This window comes from Platichthys flesus, chromosome 15, assembly GCF_949316205.1.
Source record: "Platichthys flesus chromosome 15, fPlaFle2.1, whole genome shotgun sequence".
Classification (NCBI taxonomy): Eukaryota; Metazoa; Chordata; class Actinopteri; order Pleuronectiformes; family Pleuronectidae; genus Platichthys; species Platichthys flesus.
Window position 1 is genome coordinate 4,442,637 of NC_084959.1, and position 25,005 is coordinate 4,467,641.

Genomic DNA, 25,005 nt, shown 5'->3' on the forward strand with positions numbered 1-25,005 from the left:
CATTGTCTTATGTATTATTTAATTTCTCTGTATACCTATAATACAGTATTGTATTTATCATAATGCAGTAATGACACTGAAAAGAGGTAATTCTCCATGAGTATAATATACTTGAAAGTATCATACTGATGATACTATTAGCCATTTTCCAACTATAGTATTGTTAGTGTTACTTATGTAAAACATACATATTTGCTCAAAGACCTGATCCACATTTATTTTTCATAAATAAAAACATAATTTTGATGCATTCAATAATATATTTATGTATTCATTGTTTTGTGTATTTATCATGATGCAGTAACTCAAAAGAGGTAATTCTTCTTGAGAATACTTTTCTTTTGACTATATCATAGTATTGATATGATCATTATGAATCATTACATCATAGTATTGTCAGTGTTACCTCAGTCAAAGATAAATATTTGCTCACGCAACTGCATCATATTTCACCCCAGTTAAACTCGCCCACTGTCCGTGCCTTTATTTTGAAAGTGTGTGCCGGACATCCGTGTTCCCCCGGGCTGCCGCTGCTCCGTCGGTGCTGAAGCTGCTTCTCTCCCCGGCTGCGCGTCGCTCCGTGCGGCTTATTAACGCCCGGAGTTCATCCTTAAGCCGGGTCGCTTTCTCAGGGGGAGGGTGGAACTCACCGCGCCCAGGACCAGCCCGCTGACTGCGGGCCACGAACATGCCGGACATGTCCTGAGCAGCTCGTTGAAGCGCGGAGCCTCCGTGGGAGACGCTGCTCGGATGTAGCATGTTAGCTAGCAGCTAGCACAGTGTACACACAGCGTTTTGTTCCGGACCGGACGGACTCTGCATGACAAGCTGTGGCCGATGTTAAGCCCGGAGAAGGCGCAGCAACCGCGGCTGTTTTCTTGAAGGACGAGTCGAGGATACCTCCCGGTTGTCAACCTCCAGCCCCGGGGCTGACCCCCCTGGTCGCCGACCGATTTTAATGGCCGGAAATCCGAGGAGGGGCGCCGGACTCATCGGCTTGATGAAGGACGCCTTCCAGCCCCACCAGCAGCCGCTGCAGCCGCACCAACCTGCCGTGGTCGACAAGAAAATGGTGGAGAAGTGCTGGAAGCTCATGGATAAGGTATCGATCATGTAGTCACGACTGGAAATACGCGTTTTAAACGTAAATCCTGGAGCTGAAGCTGCGAGCAGCCGCTGCCACGTCCCTCTTTTTACCAGCAGCATCATTGTGGGCACATTTGTTTGGGTATAAACTAAAGTTTTATATGAGTTAAACACATATTTCCCCCTTCACCTGCTGTTGTTATGATTTTATATACAATAGCAAGCACTGCTGTTAATGCTCATTGCATTAGATTTACTCTCACATTCATACAGAAAGATATTTGACATTTAAATTCATTTTTCCCCTTCAACAACTGTGGGTCTGACTTTATATACAATGAGAAACTGTACTACTACAAGCCTTTGGCATTAGATTTACTCACATATATTTTTAGAAAGATAATTGGCATATACATTCACCTTCAGATACTGTGAATCTGACTTTATTTAAAACGAGAAACAATGCTATTAAAGCCTATTGCATTAAATTTACTCTCACACATTTACACAGAAATATATTTGACATTTAAATTCACATTTTCCCTTCACCCTCTGTGAATCTGACCATATATATAAAATTATATACTACTCCTAAAACCCATATCGATAGATTAGCTGTGGCATCTGTACAGAAATACATTTTGATATTAATTTTGCTTATAGACTTGTTGAGCTCCCTCTTTTTGGGCCAAACTGAATCCCAGAGAAACTGAAAGTACAGCGGACGCACTGGATTCATGATCTGATTAAGCCAATTTATAATGAATTGGGTCACAGTGGCACTAATCTCTTTATCATTGTGCAATAGACTTAGTGGAAAACGCACTATATTTGGTATTAGATTAAGAGGGAGCGCTTGTGTGCCATGTGGGGGATTTTGTACAGTGTCACACTAACTGCAGCTGAGGAGAAAGTGGAGAGAGAGAGAGGGACGAGGAGATTAATTCAGGAACCCTGGATTAAAAAGCGACACCATCACAGACGTGTTATGATATAACCTCGCCCGCCTGAACGGTACAAAAAAAACCCCATGGCTGTTCCACCTCATTGACACCCACAGTATTAATGTGTCATCGATGTCACATCGCACCTACTGATCCCTTTCGCTGTTTGACCTTCTTAAAACTTTTTATATCTCCACGTTACACGATTCCTCGTATGATCAAGAAGTGACTGAATCGGTATCGGAGAATGTTTGTGAGTTCTGTCTGATGAGATACACACGAGTGAAGAAGATGATCTTTTTTAAAATTTATATTCACATAGGTTTCCCCAATGTTTGCATGTTAATGTTCCAAATATTCCTATTATTGTTACCTTTTCTAATTCACCTTTTTATATTCCGGCTCTTTCCCCTCCGCTGCTGAAGTACTTTATTACTTGGTATCGAGTGTCATGTTGTTAAGCAAAGCAAACATTAAAAGCACACAGTGCGTCGCTGTCACTATTTATTCATTAACATCTGCTGTAAAAAAAGAAAAGAAAAAAGAAGGCACTAACCCTCCTTGTTCCTGTTTTTACCGCCTGAACAGAAAGTCAAATACCCTCAAAGTTCATTTAAAAATAGTCAGTGGAACTTAAAATTCAGTCTGCTTTCACAGTCTACAGGTGTGAAAGAATTTAGTCAACGACATGTTTGAGGAACTTTGAGTCAAGGTTGATGGAATCTGAATGTTTTAAAACACATCTTCAAATTCATGTCACAGTCAAATACATGCATGTACATTACGGCCCCTGATGCTTCTGTCCCTGTAGACCTGCTTATTACAACTTGGCTCAGACCGTTATTGTTTCTAAGAGTAAAAACGTTCTATTCACAGAGTTAATTGCTGAGTTTTAGGAATGCGGCCGTGTTGCTGTAACAGCTTCGGATCATGAGGCGTCAGATCTGTTTCACCTTCTAGAGAAAACGCTGACAAATTATGAAATGATTACCCAGAATGTCAAACGCAAGTTAACAGACCAGACTTTACAGAACTTACGGGCAGAGGAGAAAAGGAAATCTTCCTACATGCTGCACAAAGTTCTTATTTGAAATAAGACTTATTGTCTTTTAATAACTTTTAATGTTTTACAAACTGGCATACGTTTTTTGGCGTACATGAAAACAAGTGAACTATCAAGTTGTTAAGTATTTTTATTAGACATGAAACCAGCTTTATTTTATTAATGCAGTTGTTTTCAAACTGTCAAACTATCAGGATGTGAAGAGTGTATTTTGATTCAGTTCATATTTGTGACTGATGGTAAAGATACTTCAATTTCTTCAGTGCTACTAAATTAATATTTAAATTTCTTTGAATTGCACCAACTAGCCTCTCAGGTGTTATTTAGATTTATTGATAAGCTGATTGGATCGTTGTTGACTGATCGTCAGCAGGTTCTAACCCTAACCCTGAGACTTCACTTCCCTCAGGCTTAGGAGATCCTTTTAGAGCTGTAACAGTTCAGGAGTTACTGTCCGATCATTGTTTTTAGGAATTTATCCCACTAAGACCAGTTAGTAGCTACTTTTATCTTTGGATTGTTTCAGTGTTTTAGTGTCATTATTAGGGCAAACCCCAGCTTTGCAGAAAAGATAGATTAATATGTAGGTTTATGAACACATTTATTCTCCAATGATAACTTTGTATAAACATTATATTTTACTGACTTCGTAACATATTTCATGTTTGAATTTTGTTTGAGTCTCATCTGACCATTGGGTTTCTTATCCAGGTGGTACGTCTGTGCCAGAACCCCAAGGTGGCGCTGAAGAACAGCCCACCCTACATCCTGGACCTGCTCCCGGACACCTACCAGCACCTCCGCACCATTCTGTCCCGGTACGAGGGCAAGATAGAGATCCTCGGGGAAAACGAGTATTTCCGCGTGGTCATGGAGAACTTGACCAACAAGACGAAGCAGACGATGAGTCTCTTTAAGGAAGCAAAGGAGAGGATGTTCGAGGAGAACTCTCAGCCCAGGTAAGCTGCTCTCCAACATGCACTGAAGTCTGGATTTGTTTTAATTGGGGTTGAATGTGAGAACCCTAATCTGCCAGCTCTTATCTTTAATGTCCGAGTGCACCCATGTGAGAATACGACAGGAAAATGTCCCGTAAAGATTCATTGCGATTGAGTGGGCGTATTGATAATGTGTCTACGGTGCACTTGGACCCAAACAGAGACGTAGATGTAAACTTGGAAAGACGACTAGATTCAAGAGCTTTCGGAGATGAGGGTCAATGTTGATGTTCTATAAACGCAAACGCTGTTTTCCGCAGTGGAATTCATACATCACGTCCCTCCTCCTGCGTGCTCCACACACACGTCACCCTTTTGTCTGAATGTTCTGGACATTTCCCTGTTAATATGAAAACAGTCCGACTGGGTCACGCTGCGCTCTTCATATGTGAAAGACAAAGTCTGGACATTTTCTGGTCCTCGTGTCTGAATACGACCCTAGTCTCATGTCTTGATGAAGTGTAATTTATCCTTGTAGGGGAAATGCATGAGGATTGAGAAGAAGAAAGGAGCTGTGAAGTGAGCTAATCATGATTTGAGATGGTGCCATATCCATTAAATTGATACTGAAAATCCTTATTGTCTAAAACCTGCTGACTTGGCAGAGCTGTAGCTGAATGCAGCTACCACCACGATTTAAGTGGAAAGATTTGTGCTTTAATTAACCATGGATCACACGTCTTTACACCTCAGTGTTGCACATAGTATTAGTTTTCTTGTCTAAATGAGTGAAAACCTTTTGAATGGATCCAGTCTGTTGTTTTAACAAGGATGAAACAAACCTTTTCCAAACTAAAAAAGTCAGTCAGTGTGAGGCCTCGGTCCATTCTGTCTGTGTTACAGTTTTATTTCCAGGAGACTATGAGAAGCATCATTTACACACATGTCAGAGTCACTCATTCACGTTGCTCGGGCCCAGTTCGTGAACAGCTCCTCTGTCGGCAGTGACCCATTGAGATAATTATTGTACAAGTTTGGGCTTTGACCACTCGATCTAAAGAAAGACACACACTCTGTCACGGCACTGTGACGAATGTGAAAAGCACCACACGGCTGTTTTGAAGTTTCTGAAAAGTTGTTTCCACTTTCAATCACTGTAATGAAACGCAATTCGTGACATTTTCCAAGCGTTGACCAGCTGGGTGATCTAAATGAAATCACTCAACTCTGTGATAAAGCCGCGATTTAACTGTCGCAACCGTACCCGCTTCCTCTGTTACTGAGAAAACGTATGACTCGGCTAAAGTTCATCCTTCCTCCTCTCAGATTTGTATCAAGTTTTTCCACTGCTAACTATAAACTACTCGATTCTATCATAAGAGTCACAACATTCATAGACCTATGCAGAGGAAACGGCACAAGAAACCATCTTTACAAAAACATCGAACATGAAAACCGCTCTGACCCAAGAAGTCTGATTCTGAATGCAACTTTGATATTTCATTCTAATACGTCCTGAATGTGTTTCCTGTGATTACCTGTCATCAACTCTCACTTCCCGGCTCTATATACAAAAAAAGTGCACACATTTCTGTTTGCAAAATACAAATTAGGTTGTTTTTAGTCAGTCTGGGTTTTAAGGGTGTGTGCGATGTCACAACAGCCACATTTGAATGTGTTCTGCTTTTTGCTTGGACGGAAAGAAAAACAGCAACGGCGAAATAGATTCAGGCGTATTTTTGCAAATCTACAATCATTAAAGACTATAAGATATTTTTGTGTGTCTTAGAACAATTCACCATTTGACCAGCATATTGAAATACATGCAAAAAAAGTGACAGAAGATTTGTTCGTGGTTGACTGATTGTGTCATGTATTAATTTGTGTTCTCTCTCTTCTTCTGCTCTCACTCAGGCGAAACCTCACCAAGCTGTCTCTGATCTTCAGTCACATGCTCGCGGAGCTGAAAGCCATCTTCCCCAACGGCCTGTTTCAGGGCGACAACTTCCGGATCACCAAAGCTGACGCTGCTGAATTTTGGAGAAGGTCGTTCGGGGACAAGTGAGTTTCGGCTTTATCAAATGTTGAAAAAAATGTTGAAAAAATGAACTGGAGGGACTATTATTTGAACTGGTACTAAGCTTAGTTTTTTCTTGATGTATGGATTTCAAACCTTAGATTCCTGTAAAAACCTGTTGCTTTCTGTTCCCCTCCCACCCCTAAAGGACCATCGTGCCCTGGAGGACATTTCGTCAGGCTCTACACGAGTTCCACCCAATCAGCTCGGGCCTGGAGGCCATGGCCCTGAAGTCCACCATCGACCTCACCTGCAACGACTACATCTCCGTCTTTGAGTTTGACATCTTCACCAGGCTCTTCCAGGTAAACCTGAAAACAGTGTTTTAAACTATGAACCAGCTCTACAAAAACCCTGGTGTGTAAATTATGAGTAAATGGTAAAAGATTTTCACTTATAAATGAGTCAGAATAAAAAAGATGCTGTGTCAGAGGGATAAAACGTTTCCAATTTGAGAAGCTGATGTGTCACAGAAGACATTCATTGACACAAGACTGTCAGTGCAGGTTGGGTCTTCGTGTTTTTAGTGAGTCCAGGAGGCCACAGATGCTCTTTTCAAGTGGAGTAATGTAAAATACATGAATATTTTTGTTGTTATTACATAAAATGTTCAACAAACTGAGAGGAACTCACTGCCATCCTGACCTATCCTGAATGTCACATTGCTGCATTTCTAAGCATCTTCCCACCACTCTTTGATCAGAGGGACAAGGTTCTTTTTATGTCTGAATGGTGGTCGAGTTAAATAAACCTGGAGACTTGATGTAATAATTAAGTTTTGTGTTTGTGTGTTGTAGCCGTGGTCGTCTCTTTTAAGGAACTGGAACAGTCTGGCCGTCACACACCCTGGTTACATGGCCTTCCTGACGTATGATGAGGTCAAGGCCCGACTGCACCGGTTCATCCACAAACCTGGCAGGTGAGACGAAGAGCATCACATTCTCAAACCGCAGTAAACATGTGATTAGCATGTGAGCGCTGTCTGCGTGCAGTTTGTTTACATCGTTGTCGTTCTTTCCTTCAGTTACATCTTCAGGCTGAGCTGCACACGGCTGGGCCAGTGGGCTATCGGCTACGTGACAGCTGATGGGAACATCCTGCAGACCATCCCCCATAACAAACCCCTATTCCAAGCCCTCATTGATGGATACAGAGAAGGATTGTGAGTCCCACTACCACCCAGTGTCTGAGCACCGACGTGCATATACTGGGGCGATAGGATGTTATAGTTTATACTTGCCTCCAGGGACAGGTTAGAAAAGATAAGCCATCGCCATGATGACTCCGGAAAATCTATTTTTATTTAGAATAGAGAAGAATTATCATTGTCAATTGATCATAGTGGGGAGAGAAGCATTAAGTTTATTCTAGTTAAATATGTTTTTAAAAACACTTATGAAGTATAACACTTCTTTGCTCCTGATCCAAACAATTATTTTTTAAACAATAAATTCAGAACGTGAAGCTAATGTGGAGTTGTCTGTATTCAGAAACCTTTATTCTCTTGAATGACCAGCAGATGGCAGCATAGCTCTTCGTTTGAATAAATACTGAACTGTGTGTTTTTGTGTGTGCTGTGTTTCTCTAGCTATCTGTTCCCTGATGGCCGTGCACAGAACCCAGACCTCACCGGGCTGTGTGAACCGTCCCCTCAGGACCACATCAAAGTTACTCAGGTTTGACCTGCACACACACATACACCACTTTCACATGCCTCATCTTACACATAAGTTCCACGTCTGGCAAACTAGTGCCACCATGCTACACTACAACACGTCTTCCATACAAACAGCTTGTGACTCCTCCTCTTCCTCCTCCGCCCCTGCAGGAGCAGTACGAGCTGTACTGTGAGATGGGCTCCACGTTCCAGCTTTGTAAGATCTGTGCAGAGAACGACAAGGACGTGAAGATCGAGCCCTGCAGGCACCTGATGTGCACGTCCTGTCTGACCGCCTGGCAGGTGAGACTGTCCACTGTACCTTTTGTAGTTTGAATGATATCCTTTATGTTTTAGTCTCATATCTACAAAGATCTTATTTTGCTAAACTGTCAAATGTGTCTCCCTGTGTCGTGTACCAGGAGTCGGAGGGTCAGGGCTGCCCGTTCTGTCGCTGTGAGATTAAAGGCACGGAGCCCATCGTTGTGGACCCCTTCCACCCGAAGCTCGGAGGGGCTTCATTCGCTGGTTTCCAGGTGACCAGCAGAGCAGAGGCTGCTGGGAATGATGATGAAGAAGACGATCGCCTGGAGGACCAGCACCTTGTCATGAGCAGGCTGGCCTGCACCAAGGTTAGAGAACAACACACTCACTCAATGTCAGGAAGCGCAACACAAATCTCATTCTGGTTCCATGCAGCATCTGTTATGGTATGTGTGTGGCTGTGCTCAGGTTGAACGTCCACCATCTCCAGTGTCTCAGCTGCCCCCAGTACCCCCCCGACTGGACCTCTTGCAGCAGAGACCCTCCATCTCCCACAGTGCACTGGCCCAGGGAGCCACAGCTAAGGTGGGTGTGTTAGTGTGTCAGTGTGTTAGTGTGTTGTGCTGCAGCTCCACCATTAAACCACTGACTCACCAAAACCTCCAGCTTCTCCCAGAGTTCCAGGTATGTGTGTATTTACTGTGTGACTGTGTGTCTTCTGTGCAGATGGGAGCGACTCACAGAGACAAGCCTCTACCTCTGCCTCCATCCCTGAGAGAGTTGCCCCCTCCTCCCCCTCCTGAGCGCCCCTCCATGGTCGTTCAGGACTCCAGACTTCAGAGGAGACCCCTGCCCTCGACCCCCGACCAGCCCGCCTGGGCCTCCAACTACATGGTCCCACGTCCCGCAACCAAGGCCCCGTCGGCCCTGTCCTCCACGCCTCAGGGCGGAGAACTCAGCGGAGAGGGAAGCAAAACTCAGTCGGCTACCAACGCCGTCTACTGTCTGGCTGCCAGGTATGGAGCGCCGCTGATGGGAGGTGTAGTGAACAGGCAGTAACACAGTGAGACAGGAACTGAGGAAGAACAAATGGCTTCCTCACTTCTCACACTTCACAGTTTTTGTGTTCTCACCCTCAATGTTATCAGTGTTTTGTCCTCAGATTTATCTGAAATGAATCTTATTTGTAAACTACAAAAGAAAAAGAAAAGTTGATAGAATCCCTCATTGCTTTGTGTTTTCTGTCTGTGATCAGGTCTCTACCGGCTTCAGTCGTGTTGAGCAGCGACATGTCGTCCTCTGACTGCGAGGAGAACGAGTACATGAGTCCCACCTCTCTCCCGGTCACTGGTGCACCCTGGGTCATCACAGGCTCCCTGGTGCCTCCCCCGCCGACACAGGCAAACCAACACAACGACACCAGGTAAACAGGAGAACACCCAGTTTACACAGATTATTATGTGTCCATGTTGACATGATTAGTTCTGTCAATTTCCTGTTGTACCAATTATCTGGAGCTGTGCTTTGAATGTCCACCAGGGAGCGCTGTTTGTCCAGACTTGCTCCAGTTTTGAACCCTTCAACACATCCCTTACATTATTTTTAGAAAATTATTTCTTTAAGGAGAATTTGAAAGAAACTAAAATGAGATGAAGATTGAAATGAAATGCTTGAATGTGAGAAAAATTCTTGTTCTCCATTTAAATAAGGTTTTATTCCAAATACTAAATATCTACTCTTTTACTTCCACTGAAATAAATGTGATGAGTGGATTTCAAATGTTACTGCTCTACAGACGTTTTTATATATTTGGGATATTTTCAATAATCTAATACTAATCTCAATTACAAGCATTGAAATAAAACGGTTTAAACAGTTAGATTTTCTGTAAAGACCAAACATAAGGAATAACTTATAGTAACACTTCCTGAATGATTTGTTTTTCTCTCTGTGTGTGAGCAGTGAGGCGGCTGAGAGCGACTCTGATGACCCTCAGGTCTATGAGTCCATGTTTAACATCCAGGCTCAGGCTGGATCCTGTGAGACACCACAGACGTCTGATCTGGGTAAAAACACAATGAAATATCCTTTAACCAGTATGACCCTGCATGGAGCCTCTAATATGAAGGCTGGTCATCCTCACTGTGCTGTGTGTTTTTCAGACCACCCTCCACCTCCAGCAGCCGTCCCTCAGGACAAGAAGGAAGACTCGAGTGAGGAGGAAATTTACGAGTATGACTGCCCCCGACCGGTCGTCCCTCCGGCCCCGACCAGAAGAACCATGTCCGATATGAGCGGCCCCTCAGCCGCCTTCAGCACCCTCAGCATCGACGGGGCTGTAGAAGCAAGTATGTGTCCAGGTTTCTTCTAGAAGGATTTTGGAAATGCTCTCAGCACATTGTCCCCCTGACTTGAGTAAATCGTGTAAACTAAAATCTGTTTAACATTAACACCCTTCCTCCTCCTCACTGACTCGTCTTCTTCACCGTGTGTCTCCAGGTATGTTTGCCGCAGCCGTGGAACCTGAACGCCCCCCCAAACCCCTTCCCCGGCGAGCCAACTCTGACCGGCGGCCTCGGCCTATCAACCGTGATTACCCTGCTCCTTTGCCAGACCTCCCTGATCCCTCCTCTGACTCCCCTCCTCCTGCCGCTCCTCCTCCTGCTCCTCCCACTCCTGCTCCTGCTCCTCCTCCTCCTCCTGCTGCTGCCGCTCCTGCTCCTCTTCCCCCAGCTCCTCTTCCTCAAGCTGCTGCTGCGGCTGCGGGCCCTGGAAGCCTGGCGCTGAACGGGGAGATCGAATGCCTGGTGTCGCAGGGCTACTCCATCCAGGACATCCAGAAAGCCCTGATGATCGCCCAGAACAACCTGGAGACGGCCAAGAACATCCTGCGAGAGTTTGTCACCATCCCCTCGGCGACGCACATCGCCACATAGTCGCCCCGGGGACACTCGTCCTCTCCCTGTGGTCTCTGTCTTCACTCTGTGCCATTACCATGGATAGCATTTAACAAGCACTTTTTCTGCAGGGCCACAAGTACTTGCCAAAAGGCTTTTCTGTGAGGAGCGATGCTGCGTTCACGTCATAGCAGAAGAGGAACGAGGGAACAGAGACATCTTCTGCTTCTCTTTACTCGATGAAATACCCATAAAAAGTCCCATTTAACAAACTTCAGCAGGTAAAGCTTCTCTGAGAGGAATTCTGGGGTGAAATTGTAGGATTTGAATTAACATGGACGCTTGTAGACATTGTTTTCTTTCTCTTGTTTACTCATATTTGCCATTTTGAGATTGACGTTTTCTGGCCGGCGATGGCAACAGTACCTTTCACTTGGTTTGTGTTATGACCTGAATGCAGCATACGCAGAGAATCAAAGCCTTTGACCGTGTGCTCTCCGTAGCAGAGCTTCGACCCCTGCTGTACCTCGCTGAGGTCCCCCCCCCCCCCCCCCCCCCCCCGGTCCGAGTGCCGTCTCTCATTAAGCTACACTGATGTCACCTCTGTGGATCGTCCCTCCGCCGGCAGCCGCTCAGTTTGGTGCTTTACGGGCTTCTCGGCAAAACCGTGGCGTACGAAGATGTAGCGACACGAGTTCTGGTCGTAGTGATTAACTCCGTGGTGTGTGTGTGTGTGTGTGTGTGTGCTCATGCTAACGAATGTGAATGTTCAGTTGCAGTGTCGCAGGGCTTTGTGTCGTACGTGTCACCGTGGCTCGCTCTCTGTTAGACTCCATATCTCCTCTCAGCTCTCGAGTCACTGACGGATCTGGATTGAAATAACAAGTTTAATGTTGAACTACTCTCATAACGTGTTGTGCTGAGTGTGGTACTAACAATGGCTGAATTGTTTTCATAAGTTCATTGTCTCAGTAACTCTCTGGAGGCTGATTTTATTTAGTCAAAGCTTATGTATTTTATTCTCATATAGTTTCTTTCTGAGGAGTGAAAAGACGTTTTAAAGGCGAACTGTTCGATTTCCTCTCACATGCTAATGTTTCCGTATTTGAACCAGAACTGAGAATCTAATTGAAAGGGTTCACACCGAGCTCCCCTTAATATGCCAGTTGCTCCAATTTCAGACTGATCCTAGATCTGCCTCTTGGTTCAGATCAGCTGCAGAAGTTAATGTATTCTTGCTCTGCCCAGGTCCCATCGTTCCACCAGGTTTTGTGGAATTTGACAAAGTATTTTTTTGTGCACACCTGCTGACACACACGTCCAGCTGTTGTGTTGTCATGTGGACTCAGGTACTCGGTGTTAAGTCAGTGTCACATGATCTGATGCTGAAAGGACACAGAGGGATGATGTAATAACCCTTACCCATTCCAGTTGTTCAATGCTCCTGCTCATCACCACCTGACTAACACTGGAATCACACATTACACGATCGGTTTCTGACGTCGTTTCCCCCGAAGCTCTCGTGCAGCTCCGGTGTTTCAGTCTCTCGGCGGCTCGTTAAACTCGTGACAGGACAAACCTTAACAGATGAGATGTCCAACCATGTAGTGAGATCTCACCATCAGCTGCCTGTGAATAATTTACTGATCTGCTCAGTGACTGAATCGTCAGATCCGGCCTCATCTCCGAGTCGTTCACATCTCTCCAACAAAGAAACTTCAACTGAAGGAAGGAATTACACAAAATCCTTCTGTAAAGTTGTGACTTTCCTCAGATCAGGTGTTTAGATTCCTCTCCAGGCGCCACACCACCCCCACCTTTCATGATGCGTCGCCTCATCAGCGCGGGTTTGATCTACAGAGGGATCGAGCATTAACCAACCAACAGGATCACAGGCACATTGAGAGTGAAGATGAAAGGAAGTCTGAGTCATCAGGGCAGGGAGTCTGATCCGAGTCCAGGGCGACATCCGTGAGGAATACAGATTTATAATAAGAGAACAAGATGGCTGCTCCATATTAATGTGCACATTAAGGAACACGGGCAGAAACAAGACGCACTCGTTTCCTCTGCTTCTGTTTAACTCTGAGATCAGTTTCTCCCTTTTCTCTTTTACCGACACAGAGCTTTAATGGTCACGATGTTTCTATAATAACATGTACAGTAACTGTGCCTTCTGTCGAACACCAAACCAAAACTCCTCCACATTTACTGCTCCAAGCAAAAAACGATTTGTTCTCTTTAATCTGAGCTATTTTCCAGCAGTGATTTTGTCCATTTAATAAGAATACATCAAACTTTAGGAGATTCTTCTTCATATGATGTCGTTCAATCCACAGCTACTATCAAAAACTAATAATTAATATAGTTGTTAGGCGGAATTCTGAACGATAGAAAGATAATAAATGTGTCAGTGCCCCCTGGTGGACAAACGACAGCTAAAAATTGCATTCACCAATAAAGAATAATGGTAAAAATAAAAAAAAATGTTTTAACTCCTATAGCACAAATTTATACAAGGTTAAAGTTCTTCACAAGAATAAAGCTACACAGAACAAAACAAGAAAAAAAACTAAAATAAGCAGGATAAAAGAAAATATCAAAAACTAACAACCTTCGTTAAAACCAGTTAAAGCCAATAAAAGTATGATTTAAGTTGTATTGCAATTGTGAAATAATATGTACTAATTCTAATATAAGCTCATAATAACGAATCATCTCAAGTTTTTAAATGTAGTGGATGAAATGTGCGGCTGCAATTTCAGTTCTGCACTTTCTTGTTACTTATTCACTGAAATCTGGTCAATTTCCTCTGGCTGCTATTAGACAGATTTTAGTTTAAAACAGTTGTTTCTAAAAAAAAATATGTTGAATATTCGTCTCTAGAATCTCTTCAGACGGCTCCGTGCTCTAGAAAAAGATCCACTGAGGAAGATGAAGAGTGAAAATCAGTGAAATGTCAAAGTGAAGCTCGTCCTCGTCCCAGCAGTCGAGGCTGCGGCTGGTTGGATCTTCCATCTCAAGTTTTCTGTCTTGATGTGATTCCTCGGAGACCTTCCAGCTTTAATTGCCCCCAAAACTCAAAGTGTTTCAAAGCGTTGAGCTGCTGCTTCATGTTGCCCCCCCCCCCCCCCCTCCCCCCATCCCCCGCTCATCCTGATACCAAGAGGACGTGTCGTCAGGCCTTCGCTTGATCCCGGGGTTTCAACTCTTAACAGGGACCAACTCTTGACCATGAAAGTGTCTGCGTGTGAGGAAACACTCGAGGAAGACACAATTACACACAGACACACAAACACACACTCCCCCTCAGAGTCCCCCACACCCACCGTTAATGACACGTGTGATGTGTAATCACGTTAACGAGCCTTGTCAACAGGAACTTGCCTACTAAAGAATAAGTTGTCTTCATCGCTTTATTGCCTGTGTAAATATGATTTTATTTATTGTCTTTTTAATACCCTCAGCATTCATTGTGTTGCCATGTTTTCATGCCTAAGCCATTAAGATTTTTAATTAAACAGTATTTTCTTTAACATTTGATCTGTGGTTTGTCCTTAAATACGTCACAAAGTCCAAAGATTTCTACATTCAAGATATAAAGTATAACAACACACATTGTAGACACTGGATTTCATCTCCTGTAGTTAAGTTTTATCAATAAATTATGGATGGATTTGGATTTTTTGGGGGCTGATGCCGATATTTCAAACCCTAGTGACACAAATGTAGTTGAGGCTTGATGTTAAACAGTTTAACCAGAAACTTACAAAAACAACTAATTATAAAGAACTTTAATGAGGAAGATAGACATTTCTTAATGTGAAATGTAAGTTTAATTCTGTAAAATAACAGTTTTCATCTTGTCGAACTTGAATGATCCCGATCTGTGAGGGTCTAATAACTGATGATGCTGAGAACCTTCTACTGTCAGGGAGGATGTGTTGGTCTCTTAATATTTTTAGGAGTTTTCTCTCATCATACAAACAGGAATCTACAAAATATATCCATTTTTATTTGTAAAGACAATATTCACGAGTCACAATTTGCCTCATTGGACCAAACAAGGGGCCACGTCCTCTGTTCTTAAGCCTCGACTGGAGCGAGGAAAGGAAGCTGTCAACAGGACACAACCCAGTCACAGAATGGACTGGGGTCAGTTTGAGACACGGTGAGGACAAGTGGAACATTTCAGACGTTACTCTTCATCTCTGGAGACCCGTCGTCTTCCCCCTCACGTTCGGCCCAGTGAGAGGAGGACAGGCTGATTTGTTTTGCAGTGAGCAGGTCGGAGCTCGGAGACGGAATTCATTGCAGATGTGAGCTGAGTGTTCTCTGACCTTCCTCCTCCTCCTCCTCCTCCTCCAGACTCCAGCTGGAAACCTGAGCTACTGTTGGAGTCATTTCCAGCTCGTGCTGCTGACAGCGGTCTGGAGGCAGAGCTGCTTCCTGTCTCCTCCTCACTGTGGGACTGTGCAGTGCCGACACCAGAGCACACACACACAGACACACACACACACACACACACTCTCTCAGAACCCACTGTTGTTCTGGATCCTTCTGAGGCCGCGGGCTGCAGAAAAGGCAGCGGTTATATTCTTACTGCTCTTTCATGCCTCTGCAGAAAAATAAATAAAGTGGGGACTCTGTGAAGTTCACGTCTCCAACAAGGCCCCTTGACATCTGATATGAAACTTTATTTACTGTATTGATTTATAGAGTACCTTTCAAAACACAGTTACAAGGGGCTTTATAAGTTAAAATCTAAGGCAAGTTGTTTAAAAGCAACCATAGGAAACAATTTAAAAGCAAGATCACATTATACAAAATAAAAATAAAACATAAAATGATTGAAAAAGACGTTAAGATCAGAACATACCGATAAACATGTGTCTTTAAGAAAGATTTAAAAGAGGATAAGGAGTTTGTCAGATGCTTCTCTTCGGGGGTGGGGGGGGGTTGTTCTGAGGTGTGGGAGCCCCGACAGGAAAAGGCCCTGATCACTTCTGCTCCTCGTTCTGAACCCCAGAGTAACCACATGTGCTAGATGTGGAGTTTTATGTAGATTTGCCCTAAAAGACATCAGACTCCTGCTTCTTTCCATCAGGATCCATGAATTGTTTCCTGGAACATGAGTGAAAATGTCTAAAACGTCTTTTTAAACAATGTTTAAGAAAGTGAAAAACATTATTAGGTTCTCATCCTTCCATTAACTTGTGTTGAAGTTGTGTGTGATAATAAAGAAATTAAACTTTTAGCTGAACACAACTGAACAGCTCTTTTATTGTGTGCTATTGTGTTGTGTTACGTGGATGTACATTTCTCTATCTGTTTCCCTGACTCAATTTGCTTTAGCGATAAATACAGTTTTATAGAATTGAAAAACAACAACACGGGTGAAACATTAAATAATAACGTACAGAAAACTGGTCTCTTTTCAAATGGAACATTTTTATTTGGCATTATTTTCTTGCAAAAAAATATAAAAACACGCAAGCATCAAATGGTCACATAAACATTACTCACATTGAGGAAAACAAAAACAAAGAACTGCAACGTTCACTTTTTTTAAAAACTTGTACTTTCCCACTGGTGAAAAAAATCCAGAAACAACGAACAGAAAATGTCTTTGTGTGGTCGGAGAACGTGTGAGAAGACGAAGAGCTGCCGACCAGAGGAACCTGGGACTCTGCTTCTTGCCTGAGGACGATCTGAACCTGGATTATTTTCTACAACTTTAAAACATCTCAAAGAAAACAGAAATAAAAAATGATATCAAGAAAACAAGTCACTACTCTGTTCCTGCTGCAAGTCCTCGGGGCGACGTCAACGCAACGAAAAGGTCAAACAATCTTTTCACAACAACCTACACGGTGAGGGATCAGTACGTCATATTCACAACACGGGCCTCGGGCAGCGTGACACGGTGCACGTCTGAGCTGCTTCACTACAGATAGGGAGGAGGGATCATTGTTCTGAGCCGGTTTCTGCCTCTCAACATGAAATTGTGACAGAAAAACAAATCTGCGTGTGTTGATGAAAATACCATTTGTGCTTGAGATGTTTCCCCTCGTCCAATTTGGATCCAGATGTTTTAAAGATTCAGCCTTTAAAGCAGCTGTGAGCGTTTTTTAAATGACCTTTTGGATTTACATTTTTTTTATAAATCCCCAGTTCCTTTCTGCAGCTGCAGATGTATATTCAATTAAATGACTTCTAGGCCTGTTCAGTTCATAGACACAATCTATGGTTTCCCTCTCCTCTAATCAATCTGCAGAAACACAGCTTTATCGGCTCAGAAACAAAAACTGAAATAAATCCCAGTTCTGACTCGTATCTGCAACGTGAAGCTCAAACATGCATGACGTGAAGAAAACGCTCCTTCAGGCCCAAACAACACACGAAGCAAACCAAAGAAATAAATCACAAGAAAGAGATTTCAGTGTACGACGCGTTCTCAGAAACAGGCACGGCAGATCACTGACCTTTGACCTCTTGACCTTCAGTGACAGTCCCAGCCTCTACTCGCGGGTCTGAACTCGTATTTACAATCAGTGCGAGGGCTTGACAGTAGTTCACAGGACGCCAGTGGGTCTGATCCACAGCTTTTAGGGGCCAGACACTGAGGGTTTTAGCGCCCCCTAGTGGTACAACGGCTGATTCTAGAGGAGAGGTTTAGTATTTTCTGTGTTTTCGGGGGCGGTTGGGAAGTTTTGTCCACGAATATTTAATATATCCGATCAAACACGCTGAAAAAAACAAAAAGACAAAAAGACAAATCCAAAATCCCCCTGGACACGTGAACATGGATCAACGTGCACACGAGCCAGACGCTGCCATGAAACCAAAGAAATCAGAGTGCCAAAATATCTTAAATAACAAAATATATATAATATGTACACTTCATAGAAATAGAAACAGAAAAACAAAAAGGATGCATCGAGAGACACGGACATCATCGCACTGGCTCCGAACAACGGCCCAGTGCGAACGACTGGAGGAGCTGAATGAACAGGAAACATTCAGTCAAAGGAAAATGCACATCAGTGTGTGTGTGTGTGTGTGTGTGTGTCTGTGTGTGTGTGGGTGGGCTCCTGTGTAAAATTACTGAATACTGCTGAGAATAAAGCATGGTGGGGGAGTTGTCCAGGTCTGTGTGGTGGTGTCTTCCTGCAGGTCGCTCGTCCCGTCCTATGCTCCGATGCTGCCGTCTTCAGGCAGCTGAACCGTCAGGGACATTACTGAAAGAGAGGAAGAGGAGGAGGAGGATGAGGAGGAGGAGGAGGAGGAGGAAAACCACGTCAGCGCAACACAAACTTACACACAACACCATCAACGAACTCTCCCGCGTCCATGTCATAAACCTTAAATGCAGTTTTGTTTCATAACCAGTGCCTCCGATATGTACAAATACACGAATAATGACCCTGATCAGAAGTTTTTTCTGACCTTTATGGTATTATATGTACCTTTGGTTCCCTCTTTACACAAATAGAGAGTTTTAATTTTGTGTACATGTAGTTCACCTGTCAACAACGACACGTTGTGCCAGGACTTCAGGGTCAAACTGGGCGGGAAAGGAACTCTGAGTCCTCATCTTCAACTACATGAGCGTAATTATCGCTACGCTACAAAGAGAGAGAACACTGGATACCTTACCATACGGTAAACAACTGATGATGCTAACCAACGTTACCACGCATGCACCAAACATCTACACTATCTTATGTGTTGTGAGGTTAACTAACTGTTTTCTGTGGCCTCAAAACTCTAAAGTACATAAAAGTGTCTGTATGATGCTTGTTGTTTGAAGCAGTGACTATTCCAGCCTCTAGGGGGCAGAGGCAGGTCCTTCAGGTCTCTTGTTTTTTTACAGTGTATAATAATGGACGTCCTGTTCTACCACCCGGACACTTACCTTGTCATTGGGCATCCCTTTCCCTCCGTTCACGGCCTTGAGCAGGACAGTCTCCTCGGTCTTCGAGTTGGTCTTCATCTCCACGACAATGTCGTCTTTGGTGATTCCCTTGTTATTTCTGCAGAGAAACAAGAGGGCGTCACGGGCCCGCTCGGTTCTGAGGAGCCTCGAGGGGGGGGGGGGGGGGGGGGGGGGGGGGGGGGGATCTAAGTGCGTCTGTTAGGGTCTTGTGTGTCATTGTGTGATCTGAATGGACCCAGGTACTGGTTTTTATATTTAGACATGTTTATTCTCTATTGTCATTATCCAGCTGCTCCTTTCTACCACAGCAGAGTGAGGGAGTCGTCTGCTGTGGATCAGGTCTAATGATCCTCGTCTCATTTCTGCCTCTGCTCTCTTTTAAGATTAATTCACACATGTTTTGTTTGGGAAGGTTTCAGAACGTTTTCAGTTTTGCACATGGAACCAACAAAAAGTCAAAAGAGACATTGTGCAGACAAGTATCTCATAGTGAACTTCTGTGGCTGATTGGCAGGAGAAAAGAAACTCAGTGGATCCAGAACTTAAACTCAAGCAGCAGAAGACAAAGTGAAGCTCAGACATGTGAAGAGGAAACAGCACGAGAGCCAATCAGAAGGGAAGCATAACTAAAACAGACGAAGTGGGAACACGGAACACAAGGAAGTTAATGTGACCTAACTTCTGCAGACAGTACAGACAGTTATATGTATTTATGTATGTAGTATATATATATGAGCAGGTTCAGAAGGGTCAGTACTCACATCTCCTGCTTCCCCGAGCGTCCACAGGGGATCTTTCCCTTCTTGTAGAGGAAGTACAGGACGCTGCCGAGGATGGCGAGCAGCAGCAGACACACAATGATCCCCACAATGATCCCTCCACTGCGGTCAACTACACAAAGACACACACACAGACCACAACATGTTAGATCCCTCCACACCTCACAGCAACAGAGTGGAAAGGAAACTTGACAGTTTCACAGTCATTTACACAAAAGTTCTGTTTCACTGCCTCACCTCACAACAATCAGATTCTGTGTGACTTAAAGGAGCAGTTCCACACTTTTACACATAAAGTCAGTTCATGGGTTTAAAACAGTGAGTGTAGTATCCCTTGTGTTTCTGGACCAGCTTTGTTAAGTGTCGGAAAACACAACCTCACGTGACCTGGCATGGATCCTGAACGTGAGACACAAAGCCTGTGTAGTGTGAGGTTTGAAAGAGCCAGGGTGTTTCTCATCCACTAAGGGCTTATAAAAAAGAAAGTGTGGCTGCCTGAAGTCTGTTGAAGGAACCAGACGATCTAAACTGCAGACGTACACTGTTTTAGAATAAAAGAAAAAGTCTGTTCTTCACGTTCAAATCATTTAAACAACTTCCATTAAGCCGCTTATTTAACGAGGTCCATCTTCTGCATAAGGTGTAATTATCCAAGTGTGAAATGACAGAGGTTATATTTAAGAGGCAGAGGAGGAGGAGAATGTTAATTTATTCCTCTTAGCATCTGTGAACTTAAGCCTTAATAACCGACCTCATGGAGATTATATGTTAATTATTGGACTTTGGCTTTGAACAAGTTTAAGTTTCTTTTCGAAGAGCGAACACTATTAACAAGAAACATCACTTTTCTTTTTAGACACTACAGCTACTGCAGTTTATTGAACATTTTTGCTGAAAAGGTGAAAAATATCTGCACAACAAATAACAAACAAAAAATAACAGGAAAGTATTGGCCAAGACAAAGTAAAAGTCTTAACTGTAAGATCAGAATTGGTGTCGAAACATGATGAAACCTTTGGATTTGCTGAGACAGGGTAATTAACTTCTGTGTGGTCAGTTGAAAGAGGTAAAACAGAAAAACAGAAAGAAGAAATAAAGAAACTTCTCATTATTTCTACCCCCAAATTTACTGTACATTAATATTAATGTTCCATTAAGCAGGGAAGGCAGGAGGAGATGTTACTCATAATATTTACAATGGATCCGTTCTGTTCCTGAGACTGAAGTAGCTAAATGGAATTCAGCAAATCAGTGATTGTATTATTTAGACCTGATTTATTAACATGTCAAAAACCCACTGTCTTCCTATAGAAACACTGTTTTACTTCAGTGGAATATGAACTTTATCCATAATGAAATTATACAAATAGGACTTCTGGAGACAACCTACCAGATGGATGTATATATATGTGGTATATACATATATATACTGTATATTTGCAGAACTTTAATGTAATAAAATGATGTCATGTCTCTTTCTGCCTGGAGTAAATTAATCTGAGTGAAACCGCACAGAGATGACTCTACCCCCCCCCCCCCCACTCAGGCTTTAATGCAGCTTTTGAGCTTCTACCATCTCTTAATGTTTTCATGATGTTGATGTGAGTCTGGGATCTGGGCCCCGGTTTATCACAGTCATAAAAAACCATATACATTTTGGTTATATATATACCCTCTAACATCCCTCTGTAGACTTTTTTCTGGTGATAAATAAAACAGTTTTCTGTGTTTGATCTGACCTGAATGATCCAGATTCCACTGAACCAATGAAAACTGACAAACTGAGGCAGCAACGGTTCAGTGTCATGAAACCGTGATGTAATTCATTATTTAAGAGCGTCTTGCACTTCTTGTTAAGGGTTTTGTAGAAACCCTTTTTCTCTGAGGGACTGTATATGTTTTTCTTAGTCTAGTTAAAACAATCATGTGACACATAAAAGAAATTCCTGTATAAATACAGCCCCTATTAACTGTAATAATTAAGGGAGCGAGCAAATATTTATTCCACGGCAGAAACAAAACACTTTAAATTCCATCTATATCACTTGTCTTTAACGTTTTCTTGTCTATAGTTGTTTTTCAATGGGAGATTATTCCCTGCTGGCTTGTGAGGATTTTAATGATCGTGAAGTGACTGAGAAGATGAAGTCAGAAAGTTTAATAAACCCATTTTTTTGCCTGGTTTGTAAAAATCCACAATTAAACACAACACTGTCTGGAAAAGTCAGTAAAAGTGAGACGCTGTGTGACTTTAGAGGGTTTTCACTTTCTCTAAGACAAAGTTGGATATATAAATAATGTGTTTTTCTCCAGCAGAGCATTAGGGTCCAAGTGTTATGAAAATGTTTGTGTTCTTTGCTGGTGTAGAGATTTTTTCTTTCTCTCGCTCTCTGTATCAAACAGAATATTTAATACGCCCACGGGCCATCGAGAGGATCTGCCAGCGAACCAGAGACAGTCCTGTTACACAGTCCCCGCGTGAGAGTCATACATAATGCATGTGCTCGTCCAACCTTTCATTGTCACAGACAGAAGTTAGAGGGTGAAGAATGAGACAGAAGAAGTCGTGCAAGACGGAAGAGGAGCGTTGTTGTGTTGTTGTTGTTTTTAACATGAGACAGGAGACGTTAGGGCAGCAGTCTTACCGGGAGAGAAGGGAGCGGTTGTGGTGGTCCTGGGAACTGTGGACAAGTAGAACAACACTTAAAGTGGGCAGTTGTCCATGTCCACCAAACACACACAGACACACACACACGCTTGCAATCACTGACACGCTTGCAATCACTGCCAGTTGCTTCAGTAATTACACATAATCCCATGTTCCTCAGGAGGTGAGGGGCAGAAGGAGCTGACTGTACATGTTTATAGTCTCGTTCATACACACTACATCATAGTTCCCTGCAGAATATCGAGTTGTGTAGCTCCTCCTGACACGTTCGGACAGGATTGGTAACAAGCTCTTGGCCCCGACACATAACTGAGGTATTTCTACACTGTTTCATGCAAATGTTAAATCGATGTCCTCTAAACAAGGCAAAAGGATGCAGGTAGGAATGAGACGGTTCCTGGTTTCACTTTATATCAGAAACTAATAAATTCATGTATCTCTCTTTTTGAATGTTTTCAGCACATTTTATCAAGACAGCGAAACCACTGATTGATCGATCACCATCATCTCCTCCCAGTTCCACGACCCCCTCACCCAGTGACAGTGACAGAGAGGCTCTTACCGGCTCTGATGCTGAAGGTCTTGACCTCGGTGCCCATCTCGCTGGACGCGTTGCACTGAGCGCTGATGTCCGAGGTGACTTGGACCGACACCACGCTCCTCGCCATGTGCTCTTTCACTTTGTTCACCACCTCCGTCTCGAGCCAGTGCTGCAGACACACACCACACACACACACACCACACATTAACACACTATTAACAACGTAGCATACCATCAGATATATGGAACAGCACTGAGCCAGTAAACCCAGAAAAGGATGAACAGGTCTAATGTTGTTATAGATAAAATAAGATGTGGCTTCAGATGGGTTACCTGGCTACCGACGATGCTCCAGGAGATGCTGGGCAGTGGATGACCCACCGCCTCACAGCTGAGGTTGATCATCATGCCTTGCACCTCCTCCAGCTGCACCTCCTGTTCCACCCCGATCAGCTGAGGACCACCTACACACACACACACACAAACACACACAAACACACACAAAGTTCAGATCCACTCTCGCTCCATTTTGAGCTACTGACCGAGAAACCGAACACTTCCTGCACAGATGTTTCACATTAAAAGTCTCGACATGGCCCGGAACCCCTCTCTTTCCTGTTAGGTTTTATTAATTTGAGGCTTCAAAATAAAACCCGGCAGTTACCTGGCTGAAGTTTAAAGTACCGAGCACAGGTGTTTCAAATCCAAATATAAACTACTGAGGAGGAATCACACCGGTGGGAACAGAAACAGTCGCTTGTGAGGACTCTCGTGACCATTTGGGTTTTGGATATGTGTTTCAATGATGTAGAAACTGAAAGAAGTCCAGCTGACGTCACAGTTAAAGAGAAGCTGGTTGAAAAGAGGGCGACTGACCTTGAACGATGATGTTAACGGAGCCGCTGGTCTTCAGCGCCGGCAGCGAGGGGACGGTCACCTCACATTTGTACTCTCCTGTCGTGTCGTAGGTGGCGTCCTGCAGGTGCAATGTGTTGCCCTTACCCACCTGTTTGCCCTCCTACACACACACACACAGATACACACACAGAGAGACAACAAACACACACATGTGCAATCAGTGATTTGAAGCAATCAAAAGAACCAAGTTAACAAACACACATTCATGGTCCCCAGAGAACCGTGTTGTGTGTAATCAGCTGCGAGCAGAGGATCAGAGACTGCTCTACAAACCGTCCCCTCACTCATGTTCATATCAGAGTTTTGCTTAGTGTCTCAGGATGTTTGAAGTATTTTATACTTTGCTCTACTTTGAAAAAGGTACTGATGTGTTGATATGAATTAATAATAACATTAATCCTCCTCGCTAGAGTCTGACATGTACGGACCTTGTACCAGACAGTGGAGGTCTTCAGGGAGGACAGAGCGTTGCAGCTCGCGGTCAAATCTTCTCCCTTGATCATGAACTCAGATTCTTTAGGTACAACCACAGCTGGATCCAGATCTGAAGGCGACACCCACAGAAAACACGACACATGAATGAATTGAGAGGAAACAGGAAAAGAATTAATGAAATGATCAGATGAAGCTGGAGACCTTTAAATCTGACTAAATAACCTTTTGTGTCCTTAGTTGTGAATGTCTCTAAGTCAGATTTAAATGTGTTGTGTGTGTGTTTTCCTCACAGTGCACGGTGAGTTGCACTTCCCCTCGGACCTCGGCGTTTCCATCAGCGTGCTCAGGCCGACACTGGTAGAGGGCGCTGTCTTTCCGTGTCACCGCAGCCAGGGCCAACACGTGACCGAGGACCGGCACGTCGAAATCCACCTCCTGCAACAGACACGCAAGTTTACACACTGAGATCATGTTGAGAGGGTGATGAAAACGTGTGCATCAACACAGAGTGAGAATCCTGCTCTGGTTTCCAGTTTAAAATGATGGTTTTCCCAAATTATGCATGAATTCACTACTTTCATCTCTGCAGAGAAAAACCTGATGACCTCTGAAACTTATTGTCAGAAGCTGGTGCCAGTTTTCTTTTTCTTCCTGTTACTGGTTTTAATGTCAATGGAAACATTTACTGACCAGTTTAGCAGCTGAGGAATCAGGACACGCAACAATTTACACCAGAATCCATTAGGACCAGAGCCACAAGTGGTCCGACTCGGAGAAATCCTAAATATTTAACGTCTAA

General features: G+C 43.5%; 2 protein-coding genes across 2 annotated transcripts in view; one reads left to right on the plus strand and one right to left on the minus strand.

Annotated features, from left to right (window-relative positions):
- Positions 1–526: 526 nt before the first annotated feature.
- LOC133969425 (E3 ubiquitin-protein ligase CBL-like) lies at positions 527–14,467 on the plus strand. The gene is made up of 15 exons (XM_062405905.1): positions 527–1,102; positions 3,805–4,052; positions 5,946–6,092; positions 6,257–6,413; positions 6,906–7,027; positions 7,133–7,270; positions 7,697–7,784; positions 7,937–8,068; positions 8,188–8,397; positions 8,498–8,614; positions 8,756–9,045; positions 9,285–9,452; positions 9,992–10,095; positions 10,192–10,377; positions 10,529–14,467. The coding sequence occupies exons 1-15, from the start codon at positions 959–961 to the stop codon at positions 10,963–10,965; spliced, it is 2,688 nt and encodes an 895-aa protein (XP_062261889.1). The 5' UTR covers positions 527–958; the 3' UTR covers positions 10,966–14,467.
- Positions 14,468–17,161: 2,694 nt separating this feature from the next.
- Positions 17,162–25,005, minus strand: part of mcama (melanoma cell adhesion molecule a) — a 40,845-nt gene continuing 33,001 nt past the window's right edge. The window contains exons 8-16 of the mRNA XM_062407109.1: positions 24,497–24,641; positions 24,200–24,315; positions 23,730–23,871; positions 23,187–23,317; positions 22,875–23,022; positions 22,290–22,325; positions 19,627–19,756; positions 18,845–18,962; positions 17,162–18,167 (exon numbers count right to left, since the gene is read on the minus strand). Coding sequence (XP_062263093.1) covers positions 18,165–18,167; positions 18,845–18,962; positions 19,627–19,756; positions 22,290–22,325; positions 22,875–23,022; positions 23,187–23,317; positions 23,730–23,871; positions 24,200–24,315; positions 24,497–24,641 — 969 coding nt within the window. The 3' untranslated portion in view covers positions 17,162–18,164. The remainder of the gene's footprint in view (positions 18,168–18,844; positions 18,963–19,626; positions 19,757–22,289; positions 22,326–22,874; positions 23,023–23,186; positions 23,318–23,729; positions 23,872–24,199; positions 24,316–24,496; positions 24,642–25,005) is intronic.

Excerpts from the sequence above, each read along its gene's own strand:
- LOC133969425 (XM_062405905.1), top strand. The coding sequence starts at position 959 with ATGGCCGGAAATCCGAGGAGGGGCGCCGGACTCATCGGCTTGATGAAG. Across the intron at positions 7,785-7,936 it reads ACCACATCAAAGTTACTCAG|GAGCAGTACGAGCTGTACTG; the intron begins GTTTGACCTGCA and ends CCGCCCCTGCAG. Across the intron at positions 10,378-10,528 it reads CGACGGGGCTGTAGAAGCAA|GTATGTTTGCCGCAGCCGTG; the intron begins GTATGTGTCCAG and ends GTGTGTCTCCAG.